Source organism: Zea mays, chromosome 2 (assembly GCF_902167145.1).
Source record: "Zea mays cultivar B73 chromosome 2, Zm-B73-REFERENCE-NAM-5.0, whole genome shotgun sequence".
In the NCBI taxonomy this organism is placed as follows: Eukaryota; Viridiplantae; Streptophyta; class Magnoliopsida; order Poales; family Poaceae; genus Zea; species Zea mays.
The window spans coordinates 30,124,324-30,139,548 of record NC_050097.1 but is presented as its reverse complement, the minus strand read 5'-3'; the positions used below and the strand labels follow the sequence as shown (position 1 = coordinate 30,139,548).

Below are 15,225 nucleotides of genomic sequence, written 5' to 3'. Positions count from 1 at the left end.
TGCACCTCATCCGCTTACTCTCTTAACCTTAAAAAAAAATGTACATCTCGCTTCTAGATAAATTAAATCTTTTCCCCCCTAAAATTCTTAATCACGGTTGTGCAGCTAGTCAGCTAGAGAGTACTTCGTCGGCACACACAAAACAACCTCTCATCCCCCAGCGAGTACGGGAGAAGAAAACCTTCCTCTTCATAAAATTCCTCACATCAGCGGATCAGCCTGTGTGCTAGTATTATCAATTTTTGAAAGCTATTATTTACATATCCACTACTTAAAGTAAACATTTGGTTATACCGATACGTTTCTTATAATAAATCCTTTAAAATGAGACCTCACTTCGATATATTTGTTAAAAAAATCTCATGTTTTTTTGAGCATAACAATGTTGTCCTAGGCTCAGGAAATAGTGTTCCAGGCTCATCGTCTGCTAACTCTGCTTGAAACAGACAAGTGTAGCGTGCGTGTAGCATAGCTGCACAGGAGTGAAACCAATCCCGTTAGGCATGATTGCTTGAAGGTTTCAGTGACCGCTCTTGGTAGCTTTTCCCCGATTGGCATCCTTCTTTCCCCAAGTTTAGACATCAACATTGCCCATTCAAGTTAACAGTTGGTAAGCTATAGAGTTTGCATAATTACATGTGGAGTGTGAAATTCCAGTACGTACTGCAAAAGGTGACTCTGCAGCATCACACACAGATTCTTATCACAAGGTTCTGGAGCTATACTACCAACTCAAATTTACATGCGAAAAAAAAAGCAACACCACATAGAAACAGGCATTGAAGCCTCGACCAGAAGACGGTCATGGCGTCATGCTCCTGCGTCGTCGCTGCCACGGTACGACGACTGCCGCTGCTCAAGCTCGTGGAGACTCATCACATGGTTCTCGAGCAGGCTTCTGCGAATCTATGGCACAGCAAGCACACAACGCATTGAATTGGGGAATGAGAGATCTCTTGTCATGTGCGTGCCAAAACGAAAAAAAGGCGTATCTCAATGTACACATAGTCACATGATGAGAATTTTTAGAAGCTATTTCCAATAAATGTGGTGATAAAATTTAGGGGTTCATTATGAGATCATACTGCTTTTGAAAGTTAAAAAAAAAACACCACGTTTTATTATTATGGAGCCTTAAGGAGGGACAAGTTGTAAGTACTAGATACCAAAATGTAACGGGAGATTAAACCATCAAAGCAAACTCAAAGGTATGTATGTGTACCTCCAGCATTGTGCTCTCTACCATATCATGTAGTTTCTTCTGAAACTCTACTTGCACCTGTAATGCATAGTCTTGGATGTGTCTGCCAAACAAAATTCAAATTTTCATTTACAAAGGGCAAAGCTTCAAACAATTATTTGGTCTTCGAGATGCACGAGAGTTCAGAATAAAATTCAGTCAACTGCATACGCATGTGATTTTCTTTAGTTACGGAACCAGCCATCCTTCATCATTTACTAGCAAAGTACCCGCATGTTGATACGGTTTCCATTTATACTTGATTATAAAGTATAAAACATAAAGACATGTGTGCTCTGTTGGCTAGATGAGTGTGAATGTGAATTTAGAGCAAACAACCATGGTTTAAATCTATATTTGTACATAATTTTAGTTATTTAGAATATAAAACCCAAAGAGATGTGTATTTTGTTGACTAGTTGGATGTGAATGTGAGTTTAGAGATAACAATCATGGTTCAAATCTACATTTGCACACAATTTTAGCTTTTTACTGATTAAATGTTTAAACGTGGATCCCACCGAGTTAGATGGACGCCAGGTTGATTACAAAGAAATATAAGGGACTTTTTGTAAAAGTGACGATGGTGGCACTGTAAAACCAAAAAAATTGATGCTTTAATATAGCAGTGAAAAGTTTATGCATACTAAAGAAACTAAAGTATGCAGCTGCTGAAAAACACTCAGTGGAGTTCAGCCATTCCATTGATAAGAGGAGAAGCATAGTTGCTTACCAAATGATAGTTTGCAAAAGCTTTGTTTTTTCTCGTTGTTACGAACCTAGTTGCACAAGAAACAGTAAAGCTAAAACAGGTTTGCACATGGAAATGGGACCATTAAAGACTCACTTCTGTACGTCTGAAGGTATTGCTTCGCTACGCATGGTCATCTCCACTGATGTACCTGGAACTGTAATGCAATCAAAAAATTGAATACGAGAAACGCATTTCTTTGCAAACGAAATAATTTTGCACCATACACACAAAAAAAAACAATAATAATAATGAGGGGGAAACAACGATATTCAAACAAGTGGAAGTGACGGTTTCAACTTTCAGCCACCATTGCTAACCTTCAGAAGGGTGCTGCTTTACTTGAAGTTTGTACTTCTGTTTGGAGTGTTACATTCAATTAGCAAACCGTAAAACCGAAATATCTGTGCCACCAAAAAATACACTGGAATTTTTTTAAAAAAAATGGAAAGTATACCTGAAAGTGGCTTTTGACCTGATCGCGAGTCAGACCTTCAACATTCATTATATCAAGAATTGCTTTAGGTTTAGCACCTGCATTTGTTCAAAAAATAATAATAAGGGGTAATAGTACTTACAATAGAAAGCCAACAGTACTTTATACGGTGATAGTGATACAGTGCCGAAATTCTACTTTCACAGCCACCAAGCAGATTGACAGCATCTACGAAGCGATCATGCATCTCCATAGTCCACCGCATGCGTGCCTTGGCCCTTTTGGGGCAATGCGCATTATTTGTGGTTGCCAGAGGAGAAACGGTTGGACACAGTTGCTGAGGTTCTTCAGAAGGAACCGAGACTGATTCATGTACCATGTGCTGCTCATCATGTTGCCATGACTTAGAATTCGGATACGAGGGAACGGGTGCGGATTCAGCCTGTGCAAAAAAGAAATACATCGACTCTAACATAAGGCATCTCAGATGAACATAGCATGGAAAGGTTCTAGAAATATATGGTCTGCTGCCTCATATAACGATGCAAATCCCATGTCTAATGCAACATGATCAAGAAAAAAAAACCGTATAGCACTAGTGCTTATTTTGAGCTAAATTACCATTTGGTGCCAGTTCCAAGTTATATCAGTGGGGACAAACCATTCATCTCTATTGTCGGATTCGTCGACGGTTCTGCCAGGACCAGGAATTTGCTGACTCTCAACACGGTAATCAATGTCACCAGGGTCTGCACAGCCTTCAGGAGACTGTCCAGAGAAAATACCACCTGAAGGTTCTTCTGGTAGTACAGAATAGGATATCATGTTGTTGTTGCAGGGCAGGATTCCAGAAAGGGAAGGATGCGCGGTGGATGGTGTCGAATAAGGAAAGCATCCATGCGTAGTAACCGTGGAGAAAGCGCTGGAAGATGGTGCCATAGATGCTGGATAAGGAGCTCCAGTAGCAACAGGCAAAGACTGCAGATTCATATCATGAGACGGTATACAAGGACCTGCAACGCAAAAGCAATTCACATGTTCAGCACAGCAAGATCAGAAGGCTATGACTACCATGCTGTAAAGAATGAACACAGCAAGCTAGCAGAGCTCATATAAGGAGAACGGGATAGGATTGAGGGGAAAAAGAGAGAGAGAGAGAAACCACGAGTCCTTAGATCGCATGGACACAAAAGAAAGAAGGAAACGGACAGTCATAAAAGGATCATCGTCTCATCGACAAAAGATTGCAGAAACCCAGCAGAAACTTCACTTGACCTGAGAGAACCTCACCTTTGCACTGCCAGCAAACGAATTGGTCGAGGGGACCCGCAACTACTTCCTTGGACTCACCGATTCAGGGGAGGCTGGAGGCGCGAACGGACGCAAATAGGGAGGAAAGAACGAACACACGGAGAGGTGGAGCAGTGGCTGCACATTTTCTACGTCGGCGCCCTCTTTGGTTTCGCCTAAAACAAAACGCAAACAAACACGAACCGGATCGGGACACCGATGAGGCGAGAGCGACGTACGATACGACAGCAATGGATTATTAGCGGGCGACGACGCGGAGAAACAAGACTACTAGAGGGCATGGATTGGATTAAAAAAAACACCGAACCCGTAGCCTGCAGGTGAGCAGGTCAAAGAAGAGAGACAGAGATCTCGACAAAGAAAGTGGAGGGAAGCAAGGGAGGGGTATCTCAGGGGATCTGGGGGATAGATACCATTACCATCTGACGTGAGAGAACCGGCGCACGCATTCCAGTGCTGATGCTGATGCTGTCTCTGTCCTAGTGCAATCTACAGTCCAAATGTTCAACTCGTCCTCTGGTTCGTTCAGGTTCATGCCGCCATGCCAGCGAACAATGTTCAGCAAGTACGCCCGCACTTCCCCGGACAGGCTCACCTACTGGGAGCTATGGTCGATGACCCGACGCGTTCCGCGAAGCCTTCGATCTCTACGGCCGGTGAGCAAACTGACCGACCAACGTCCATCTCCTCCACCAGGCTGCCTGCTGGCTTTGCGATCTCGATGTCGAGCTCCTCTGACTCTCTCATGCGGCCAATCTGCTGAAGTGGACGATCCTGTACGCGCTGGCGCGGGACCACGTACGAGGGGTGGTACCTGTCGCGGAGAGACAGTACGCCAAGGTGTCCTAGATGGAGAGGATGGACTGCTGTGCTGCGTGAATGAAGCGGAAGCAATGGATGTATTTGAAGCCTCGGTGTGTACGTGTGGCGACTCTGGATGTAGATGATGAGGGGCTGTCAGAAAACAAGCACACCTCAGTTTCTTATATTTTACTTGTTATGCAAAATGTATAGACATATAGCAAAATGGCCTATTAGCTCAGTTGGTTAGAGCGTCGTGCTAATAACGCGAAGGTCGCAGGTTCGAGACCTGCATGGGCCAGTTTTTTTTTATAATGATCTTCAATCGTTTAAAAAAATTGATCCTCAGCTCAACTAAACAGACTTTTCTCTCCATTTTTTTTGTTTCATTATAAATTATAGCCTGAGCTAATTCTTTGCCCTAAAAAAAGGTTCCTGCCCTCGTCTAAAGAAGGTATTTTCGCTTTAGTTGGTAAAGATAGCAACGATGGCCTGTAACCTAACATCTATTAAGGGAAGTAGTGTTGTGAAACATGTCTCTCTTCAAAAAGACACTCCTTTTGGGAGTGGTCTCATCGTGATTAGAATATGTACTAATGTAGCCACCGAAAGAACATATAATTTGACAATTGACATAGATAATTAGAATAATTGGCTTGTTCTTCAGGGAGAAAACACACTTTTACACCGCACCACTCCACCTTGTATATATCCGCATGAGTTCTTTTATTCTTATTATTCAGTTTATATTTCATACTTTATAACCGTTGATACGCCATGCATTTTATACTGCATTTTGCTATAGCGCGCCTGCGCTGTCCCCTGTCAGGAGTGGAAAGGATCAGACGGCCGCGGACGCCAGCTCCATGGCTTGCCCTGTTCCCGCGGCGCGCTCCTGTGCCGCCGCTCCACCCGCCGTCCCTTGGTCTCCGCAGTCGTCGTCGTCCTGCTCCCACAAGAAGCTGGCGTACGCAGCGAGGACGTGGCTGCAAGAGTGACAAACCAACAACGTTAGGAAGGACGGGGAGCCCTCGATCGAGTCTAGGAATGTTCATGCATGCGTGGTGTACTGGATCTGGATTCTGGAAGGCTTGTTGTTACCTGTCCAACGGGGCCGCCTGCACCGACTGCTGGAAGTAGCCGAGGCACCTCTCCGGGTCGTGGTGCACCTCCCAGACCAGCCTGGCGTACTGCGACATGATCTCGCCGTCGCTGGGATCCGCGAGCATGGCGCGCGAGTAGTACTCCTCGGCCCTTGCGGTGTCGCCCTTCGCCTGCAGGAGCAGCAAAAGCGTCGGTTGAATCAAGTAGAAACATACGTGGCCATCTTTCTTTGCAAAAAAAATAAAATAAAAATGAATGAATGTATACCTCGTGGAGGAACTGCGCGTAGTTGCGCAGGAACAGCGCGTTGCCGGGCTGCTCGTCGACCATGGTCTTGTACTGCGCGTCCAGCGCGGCCACAGCCTCGTCCTGCTGCTCCTCCATGCTGGCTCCGCAGCCTTTCAAGTCGGCGCCCGCGGTGAAGAAGCCGGAGGCGATGCGGTCGATCCCGAGGCCCCTGGCGAGGAACAGCGGCACCTCCGGGTGCTCCGGCTGCACCACCACAGTCGGCGGAGGCTGCCGACCCCCTTCCTGTCCCTGGGAGCGGGGTGGCGACGCCAGCGGGGCGAGTACGGCCTCGCCCTTGCCGAAGGTGTTGTAGACGGAGAAGGAGAGCTCCGTGTGGAGGCCGCCGCGTCCGGGGTTGCTGGTCCTGCCGGCGTCGTTGGGGGTGGATGACGGCGGGTGGAGGGAGGGGAGGTGGGCGTCGGAGAAGGCGCGGCGGAGGTGCAGGGAGGAGGAGAGGAAGGGGAGCGGGAACGGCGTGGACGAGCTCCTCAGCAGCATCCTCCGATCTCCCTCGGCTTCTCTGTTCTCACTCACATGAGGCAGAGGAAAAGGCGGGGATGTTTCTTCGTCGAGGGAGGCCTGGCCTCACGTAGTCACGTGTCTCCATTTTATATATATCATCGTGATAATATGGAACCAGCCAGCCACTTGGCGCTGTATCGGTCGGTCGGCAGGCACGCTATTCGTTCTTTGACTAACGCGTTCTCGAGCGGGTGCGTTCTCGAGCGGGTGCATGTGACTCGTTGTTGATTTTGTAAGAAAAGGAGCTCGATCGAGATCGATGACCCATGATGATAAGTACTCTTCGAATGCAACCACGGCTTGAGGGTAAAGGCCTCTATCGGCAACCGCAAGCATCTCGTGGCCTGCCATGCGTCCAGTTTAATGTACCTCACGTGCGCGCCCCTGAGCCTGCGGCGGCGGCGGCCACGACTTCTGGCGAGCCAAAAGATTACTAAAATTAAACCGCCATGCCATGCCTGTGACATCGAGACACCGAGGGTTCTAACCTCTCATACGGTTGCCGGAATCACAGTAGTCGAGTCTTTTGTGCACCGCAACAGCCGCTCCAACCCGGGCCTGCAGGATGTTTCCGGCCATTTCCTTTGTGCAGCAAGCGTAGTCTTTGATATCAGTCGGCTGCATCATCACCCCAAATTCATTTTAGAGCACAAAACAAGGCGGTTTCCAGGCCAAAACATACCATTCAAAATAACCAAATTCCACATAAACCCCATGCATGTCAGTGAACCATCGTGAAGCCGTTCTTGATGTAGGGCAGACACGGGAACGGCAGGCCCAGCGCGCGCTCCACCGTGTCGGACTTGGACAGAAGCTTGCCAAGGACGAGATCCCTGCGGCTCAGCCCCCGGCGCGCGCCGCCCGCCATCCCGCCGGCGCGGCAGGCGACGAGCGTGATGTTGCAGAGCCACGGGACCGCGGCCGTGAAGGCCACCCCGAAGTGCTGCATGTAAGCCCTGCAGACCTGGGAGACGTGCCTGCCCATGGGAAGCGCGCTCTGGAAGTCGGCGTTGCCTTCCGCGGCCTCGGAGTCTGAGTCGGAGTGCAGGTTCACGACCACGGTGCCGTGGACGGGGTGCACTCTCTTCTCTAGGCTCTTCATGAACGCCCCGTCCACGTCCCAGAGCTTGCGAGGGAACACGTCGTCTCCGTCGTAGGCGTCGATGAAGACGATGTCATACTCGTTGCCGTCGCTGCCAATGAAATCCTCGGCGTCTGCTGTGTGCAGGAAGACGCGGTCGTGTATGCCTCCCCATAATAGGTCGTCGGCGTCGGAAGGTAGCATGGACTCGGGCGATAAGCCTTTAACGGGTGACGCGGGGAAACCCATGGATTCAACTGATGCTGAAACAACCACCGGATCGATTTCCACAATGTGGATGGTAGCACCTGAAAGAGCCAAATAGCAATTCAGGCAAAAGAAGTGTCTACAGGTGCATCTCCACAGCACACAATACGATACAACAAAAAGAAATCCTAAGTGATTTGACTTCGATCAGTCTGACACAGGGCCACGGGGGGGGGGGGATTTTTTCAGTCAGTCGTCTATTCAAGCGTAATTTAATAATAATTCTGAAGTTCAACAAATCAGGTGTCAAGATGAGTTAACCAAGACAGGGAAAAAAATCGCTTCATCTCGACGCACAGGAAAGGAAGCATAACAAAGTAAAAAAAATCGCAGTAATGCTGCAAATCTTTCACTTTACTACAGTATGCAGTACACAAAGTATCAGCAAGTGAGATGTTGCACTGCAAGTGTATCGAATAGCTCAAGTTTGTCATAGTGTTTACCTCTGAACTTGCTAGCCAAAAACAATGGTAAGCTGCCGCCACCATGGCCGATGCACAGAATTTTCATGGTGTTCTGTCCAGATGCTGCTTGTGGTAGATCATACGAAGAACATGAGAGCGCTGTCAATCCTGCTGATACCATACTCTTGACATCTGAAAATATTAACTTTCAGACGTGTATGATGGTGTTGAGGTAAAAGATACAGCACATACATAAACACCAATTGCATTGCTTTTGCATCTGACAGCTCGGTGCATGCAAACCTACCAATAGAACATATGCAAGTATGATAATATTTAACACTAGCAGTTACTACTTACTAGTATATTTTGACTGTGTGACTGGTATGCAAATGGTTATGCTTGTGTTATGTGTAAGAATGGCTCTTTCAAAATTGTAGATTAGCAGATATAAAAGAACAGGGACTCTTGTGTTCTTACCCCTGTTTTGAAGTCTAATAGTGATTTTGCAATCATTTGTCTAGCTTTGTGATTTTGCTCCTGCATTTTCAAGGCGAAGGCAGATTTTTTTAAGATGAGTTAACGGTGCCTATTCAACTAAAAAGGACTAATTTGTCCATGCGAATATGCCCCCTAGTTTTCTTAATAGTCCGTGGTTTTACCCTCTATTTTGACATTATAAATTTTTGCATCGTTCTCAAAGAATTTTTACAAAAGAAATGCCAAATATTTCAAATATGAGCAAAGTAAAGTTGCACATGCGTAATCAACCATCGGCGGAACCAGGACGGTTAGGGGTAGAATCATGTTTGAACATTTTGTTCTTTTCTTTAAATCATGTTTCGGCCTTTGGCTAACAGAGTATACATGGGCAAACAGGCTTCAGACTCAAAAAATGAGAGTAAAATTACAAAGTTAGGAAAACGGAGATAAAATCACAATTGGCCTTCAAAGAGGCAAGAATACCAATCTCCTGGCCCCATTTGCATCCTTGGAATCTAATTCATTCTAATAATTATAATTTAGGCCCAGATAAATTAAGCTAATATGGTCATGGAATATACTTGTATGCTATTGTTAGCTATATTATACAAGAGAGTTACTTATATGTTGCATTTCTACTATAGGGAAGCGAGTTTAAAGAGCATGTTATAAGTTGCAGACTAAAAATATAGTATGTTGATCTATAGAATCAATTTTCACTTCACACCCTATGAATCTGAGATAGACTAATATGTGAACTTGGGAAAGTTGTGGAATGACAAATTACCAGTCAAATAGCCTAATCTATTAAGTAGATTTTAATTCCTCCAAAATGAAATGATCCAAACAGCCCCTAAATGAATAGATGAAGTTAACTAAGAAAAATGAACATGCCATCATCATAATGAATGAAAAGATGGTACAAGTGAACTCACAAGGAACAGCTAAAACATGTGGTTGCTGCATCAAGAATAATGATCTCTGACCCGAAGTCCTATAACATGTCATCACTTTTGCAGTGCTTTGCCGTGTATGGTCATTAAAACGCATCACTCGCCACTGGTAGCCTAGTACCTTAAACTGGTCAGAGCTGGCTGATTCTGGGTATAGTCTTGAATTACTCTCTTGAAGCCATCTCTCCATGGCTGGCCAATGCTCACTAGCCTGACACATGATAACAGGTTTTGTTTCGATGAGTCCAGGCAATAAATCGACTAAATAAAGTGAAACTAAAACATGGTATTAAAGAGTGCAACACCCATGGTAAGTTGCACAGGAAAGCCCTCAAAAATTAGATCATCGCATTTTCTGAACGGGCATTGTTCCCTGTAAAAGAGTAGGTGAAAACCACACAATTTTTTTCCTGGAACAAACAATAATCTCAAAAAAATAGCCAGTCTGTTAAGTTGCTGGGCTGAATAAGTACTCTTCATATTCTCTTTCCTCCCAAATTGCAAACCCTGTGTTATTCACTAGCTTTCAGAGCATCAGCAGTTCAGCACAGTATATTAAGTGCACCATAGGTGCTCGCAGAGCCAAGGGAGCCCAAAATTTGTTTTAAATTTGTAAGCAGTAGTAATACTAATTAGCAGCACGGGTACTGGTAGCATTCATGTTTAATTAGTCTAGGTGTTCCTATTGACGCACCCAGGCATCAGCACGTTAAGCATTTCCTTTACTATCTTATGAACTCCTAAATCTCCTTGGTAAAGGAAGCTTGTATGTGCAAATAATTTTTCTCTCAAAAGTCCCCTAGTCAACTTATTACTCAGGAGTTATGTTTAACTGTCTTCCAAAGTTATTCTGGTCATGCAAAGTACTAGATCAAACCAAAGGGTCCACTTTGTCCTTTCAGGTAAAAGAATCTCAAGCCACCTAAGAGAATCAATATGAATCTAATATTGACTAGGGGCACAGTGATATAATCGTTGCATTATATAAAAACAAAAGAAACAAATTGCAATTTCATATATTGAATGAAAAAATATTGTGTCTAGTTATTACTAAACATTATGAGCATACGGTTTCAGAAAGTCAGACTTCATATGTTTTGACCAATAATTAGTCAAGTCATATATACACGTTTAGTGTGTACAAGTTGTATCAACATATCTGCATTTGAAATCGTTAATATCATGTTAACTTTGTAGCAAAAGACAAAAACGAGTTGTAAGAAAAATTAAGGATCAAGATCTAGTTTAGAAGGCCGTATTTATACTAAGAAGTAAGATATAATGTACAGTATAATAATGGATGGAAAGAGTAACAATTCTTGAGTTAGACATTTCGTGCAGGGCCCCTAAATTTTCAGGTACAGCACTGCTAAACTAAGCAGGAAAAGGAGGCGGTATCTATCGGACGGAAGCAGGATAGGCGGAGACGGAGACTTAAGCAGGAAAAGGTGGCGGTATCTACCGGAAGGGAAGCAGGGTAGGCGGAGACGGAGACGACGCCGTTGCCGCACTCGGAGTGGCGGCGGAAGACGGTCTGCACGCCCTCGCCGGGGCCGTCCTCCTCGCCCCACCACTCCCGATGGTACGACCAGTCACCCTCGTCAAGGAGAGACTGCCACCGCGACCCCACGGCGACTGGTGAAGCCTCCATCACCGCAGACGACGACAGCCGCCGGACGGCGCCGCGGGCGCACCTCGACGCGGCCGCTCGCAACATTTGCGCGACTGTCTACGGGTTGTAAGAGCAACTCCGAGACACTGTGTATATGGAGTTAAATTTAGCTAATATTAAAAGAAAATTGTATTCAATAGACTCTGTAAATGACTCTTCAAATTTAGTGGCTCTCTATTTCTCCATCTTTGCTCTCCAATTTTTAGCCTACACTTTTTCTCTAAAATCTATTTTAGAGAGTAGCTAAATCTGTAAATTTGGCTAGTATTTTTAGATAATCTCTTGCAGTTGCTCTAACGGGGTATACTATAAAATGAAAATTGAGATTAGGATACACCTCTATTCTTATTTATTTTTAAATTAAAATTATTTAATGATTTTAATTTATCGTGAAGAAATATTTAGATTCACCGTCTCTAAGGACTAGTTTAATGATCAGAGAAATGAAGAGAATCCTTAGAAGAGGAATCGTCTTACTATTTAAAATTGATTTTCTTGTGTCCCTTGAGGGCTAGTTTGGGAGTTCAAAAATCAAAGTGAATTAAAAAGACTAAAATCTCCTTATTATTTAATTTTAAATAAGAAGAAAATTTTAGTCCCTACAATCCTGTCCATTTTTGTGACTCGAAAAAGTAAACCCACACAAAGTCCATTTAACTTCCCCAACTTTTGTCGAAATTACCGCCCACGATTATAAAAGAGTGTTTTATCTCTTTCAGATTTACCTCAATTAAAAAAGGTCAAAAGTTGATGTAGACCTTTATAATTCACAAATGAATTAGGTACACATGTTGAGGATAGTCACTAAGTCATGGACTTAGTGTAAATCCAAACAGTAATTTAAACAATTGTCTTTAATCCGAAATGAACCGTTCATGTCGGGGACCATAATTAGGGGTACCCTCAAGACTCCTAATCTTAGCTAGTAACTCCATCAGCACAAAGCTGCAAAGGCCTGATGTGTGCGATTAAGTCAAGGCTCGGTCCACTCAAGGGACACGATCTCGCCTCGCCCGAGCCCAGCCTCGGGCAAGGGCAGCCGACCCCGGAGGATTTACGTCTCGCCCGAGGACCCCCTCAAGCAACGGACACACCTTCGGCTCGCCCGAGGTCCAATCTTCACCAAGAAGCAACCTTGGCCAAGTCGCCACAACGACCGACCGTATCGCAGGAGCATTTAATGCAAAGGTGGCCTGACACCTTGTCCTGACGCGCGCCCTTCAGTCGACAGAGCCGAAGTGACCGCAGTCACTTTGCCGTTCCACTGACCGGTCTGACAAGAGGACAGCGCCGCCTGCGCCGCTCCGACTGCTGTGCCACTCGATAGAGTGAGGCTGACAGCAGCCAAGTCCGGCCTCAGGCGCCATAGGAAACTCCGCATCGCCCGACCCCAGGTCTTGGACTCGGGCTCAGCCCCGGAAGACGACGAACTCCGCATCGCCCGACCCCAGGGCTCAGACTCGGGCTCAGCCCCGGAAGACGACGAACTCCACCTCGCCCGATCCCAGGGCTCGGACTCGGGCTCAGCCCCGAAAGACGACGAACTTCGCATCGCCCGACCCTAGGGCTCAGACTCGGGCTCAGCCCTAGAAGACGACGAACTCCGCCTCGCCCGATCCCAGGGCTCGGACTCGGGCTCGGCCCCGGAAGACGATGAACTCCGCCTCGCCCGACCCCAGGGCTCGGACTCGGGCTCGGTCCCGGAAGACGACGAACTCCGCCTCGCCCGACCCCAGGGCTCGGACTCAGCCCTGGCCTCAGCCGACGGTCTCCGCCTCGCCCGACCCAGGGGCTCGGACTCGACCTCGACCTCGGAAGACAGACTCGACTTCGACCTCGGAGGAGCCTCCGCCTCGCCCAACCCAGGGCTCGGACCGACCACGTCACAGGAGGCGCCATCATTACCCTACCCCAAGCTAACTCAGGCTACGGGGAACAAGACCGGTGTCCCATCTCGCTCGCCCCAGTAAACAAGTAATGATGGCGCCCCGCATGCTCCATGACGACGGCGGCTCTCAGCCCCCTTACGGAAGCAAGGAGACGTCAGCAAGGACTCGACAGCCCCGACAGCTGTCCTTCCGCCAGGCTCCAGCGCTCCTCCGACGGCCACGACACCACACGAACCGGGTGCCAAAACCTCTCCGGCTGCCACGACGGCATGTACTTAGGGCACTAGCTCTTCTCTGCTAGACACATTAGCACACTGCTACACCTCCCATTGTACACTTGGATCCTCTCCTTACGCCTATAAAAGGAAGGTCCAGGGCCCTCTTACAGAGGGTTGGCCGCGCGGGGAAGGACGGGACGGCGCTCGCGTAAGCCTCTCGCTCCCTCCTGCGTGGACGCTTGTAAACCCCTACTGCAAGCGCACCCGACCTGGGCGCGGGACAAACACGAAGGCCGCGGGTTTCCCCTTTCACGCCTGTCTCCCTCCGGCTTCTCTCCCCCCTTCGCGCTCCGTCTCGCGCCGACCCATCTGGGCTGGGGCACGCGGCGACAATTTACTCGTCGGTCCAGGGACCCCCCAGGGTCGAAACGCCGACAGTTGGCGCGCCAGGTAGGGGCCTGCTGCGTGTTGACAAACAGCTTCCCGTCAAGCTCCAGATGGGTAGTCTCCAGCAACCTTTCTAGCCCGGGACGGTGCTCCGTTTCGGGAGTCTTGAGTTCATGTCCCTCGACGGCAGCTACGACATGATACTCCTTCCCCCGCCACGAGACAGCGACAATGGCGGCCGACAACCCGCCCGCCGGCGGCGGAATCGACGACGTCTTCCCCACGTGGCGGAAGAACGACTTTCGGGTTTGTCCTGTCGCCTCCCCCGCCGACGGAGGAGGAGGCGGGGCAACCGAGGCCAAGCAGGAGGCGGCACCTTGTCGGCTATCGAGCGAGTCGACGGCGCCGGCGCCCCAACGGGGGACACGTCGAGCATCGACCTCGCGTCTGAGATGAAGACGAGCGCCGTCTCCCCGCAACACGCCAACTCCAAGCAAACGAACGACGCCAGCACACTCACGAGGGACTTGCTGGGCGTCACCCTCGTACCTGAGACGACGGTGCAGTCTGCCCCTGACGCGACTTCGTCACCGCCCGTCGACCAAGAGGTACCGACCGACTCCCATCTCGTGCCTTTTGGATTCAGCCTCGACCCACCAAGCGACTTCGCTTCGGTGGACGCTCTCGTAGAGGCGAGTCCAAACCCTCTGGGGTATCGTATGCGGTCACCCTGGGACCGGCTGACAGCCGACTCGACCTATGGGCCCTCGGGTTCCGAGGAAGATGACGAGCCCGACTTTTGTTGGGATTTATCCGGACTTGGCAACCCTAGTGCCATGCGGGACTTCATGACCGCATGCGACTACTGCATTTCTGACTGTTCCGACGGTAGCCGCAGCCTCGGCGACGAGGACTGCGGCCCAAGTCGTGAATGTTTCCACGTCGATCTAGGGGGTCCCGGCGAAGGCAACCATCTTGGTATACCGGAAAACGGTGATCTCCCTAGGCCTGCGCCTCGCGTTGGCATCCTTCGGGAGCTAGCCGTGGTCCCAGTCCCTGCGGGGGGTCAGGACGCGCAACTCGAGCAAATCCGCGAGATGCAGGCCAGGCTCGACGAGGGGGCAGGAACACTTGAGCCGTTCCACCGGGACATCGGGCAGGAATGGGCAGGCCAACCTCCGGCCGGAGAAGCACGTCATCTACCCCAGGGCATCCAGCACTGCATCGCCGACGATGTCAGGGCAAGGCCGCCACCGACCTCCAGTGGGGTCGGCCAGAACCTGGCTGCAGCGGCAATACTCCTCCGCGCGATGCCGGAGCCATCAACCACCGAGGGGTGGCGTATCCAGGGAGAGCTCAAGAATCTCCTGGAGGATGCCGCGGTCCGACGGGCCGAAAGCTCTGCCTCCCGAAGGCAG

The 15,225-nt window shown here is 48.5% G+C and overlaps 3 protein-coding genes and 1 non-coding gene across 5 annotated transcripts; 1 reads left to right on the top strand and 3 right to left on the bottom strand.

The window, feature by feature from the left end:
• Nucleotides 1-594: 594 nt before the first annotated feature.
• Nucleotides 595-3,868, bottom strand: LOC103646221 (protein PHOSPHATE STARVATION RESPONSE 2). 2 transcript variants are annotated; one of them, XM_008670948.4, is made up of 8 exons: nucleotides 3,718-3,868; nucleotides 3,049-3,440; nucleotides 2,626-2,869; nucleotides 2,449-2,525; nucleotides 2,312-2,348; nucleotides 2,088-2,148; nucleotides 1,223-1,304; nucleotides 595-906 (listed from the first exon to the last, which is right to left on the bottom strand). In XM_008670948.4, the coding sequence occupies exons 2-8, from the start codon at nucleotides 3,415-3,417 to the stop codon at nucleotides 811-813; spliced, it is 966 nt and encodes a 321-aa protein (XP_008669170.1). In that variant the 5' UTR covers nucleotides 3,418-3,440; nucleotides 3,718-3,868; the 3' UTR covers nucleotides 595-810. The 2 variants fall into 2 exon arrangements, with proteins under 2 accessions (XP_008669170.1, XP_008669172.1); XM_008670950.4 differs by having other exon boundaries at nucleotides 2,088-2,142.
• Nucleotides 3,869-4,766: 898 nt separating this feature from the next.
• Nucleotides 4,767-4,840, top strand: TRNAI-AAU (transfer RNA isoleucine (anticodon AAU)). The gene has a single exon. It is a non-coding gene; the product is annotated as a tRNA-Ile (tRNA).
• A 409-nt stretch (nucleotides 4,841-5,249) lies between these two features.
• On the bottom strand, nucleotides 5,250-6,454 carry LOC100382755 (Tetratricopeptide repeat (TPR)-like superfamily protein). The gene is made up of 3 exons (NM_001175470.1): nucleotides 5,911-6,454; nucleotides 5,641-5,813; nucleotides 5,250-5,525 (listed from the first exon to the last, which is right to left on the bottom strand). Exons 1-3 carry the CDS (start codon nucleotides 6,427-6,429, stop codon nucleotides 5,381-5,383), a joined length of 837 nt encoding a protein of 278 aa, NP_001168941.1. The 5' UTR covers nucleotides 6,430-6,454; the 3' UTR covers nucleotides 5,250-5,380.
• A 623-nt stretch (nucleotides 6,455-7,077) lies between these two features.
• On the bottom strand, nucleotides 7,078-11,409 carry LOC100216596 (uncharacterized). The gene is made up of 4 exons (NM_001360044.1): nucleotides 11,104-11,409; nucleotides 9,624-9,852; nucleotides 8,245-8,397; nucleotides 7,078-7,842 (listed from the first exon to the last, which is right to left on the bottom strand). The coding sequence occupies exons 1-4, from the start codon at nucleotides 11,356-11,358 to the stop codon at nucleotides 7,175-7,177; spliced, it is 1,305 nt and encodes a 434-aa protein (NP_001346973.1). The 5' UTR covers nucleotides 11,359-11,409; the 3' UTR covers nucleotides 7,078-7,174.
• Nucleotides 11,410-15,225: the final 3,816 nt, after the last annotated feature.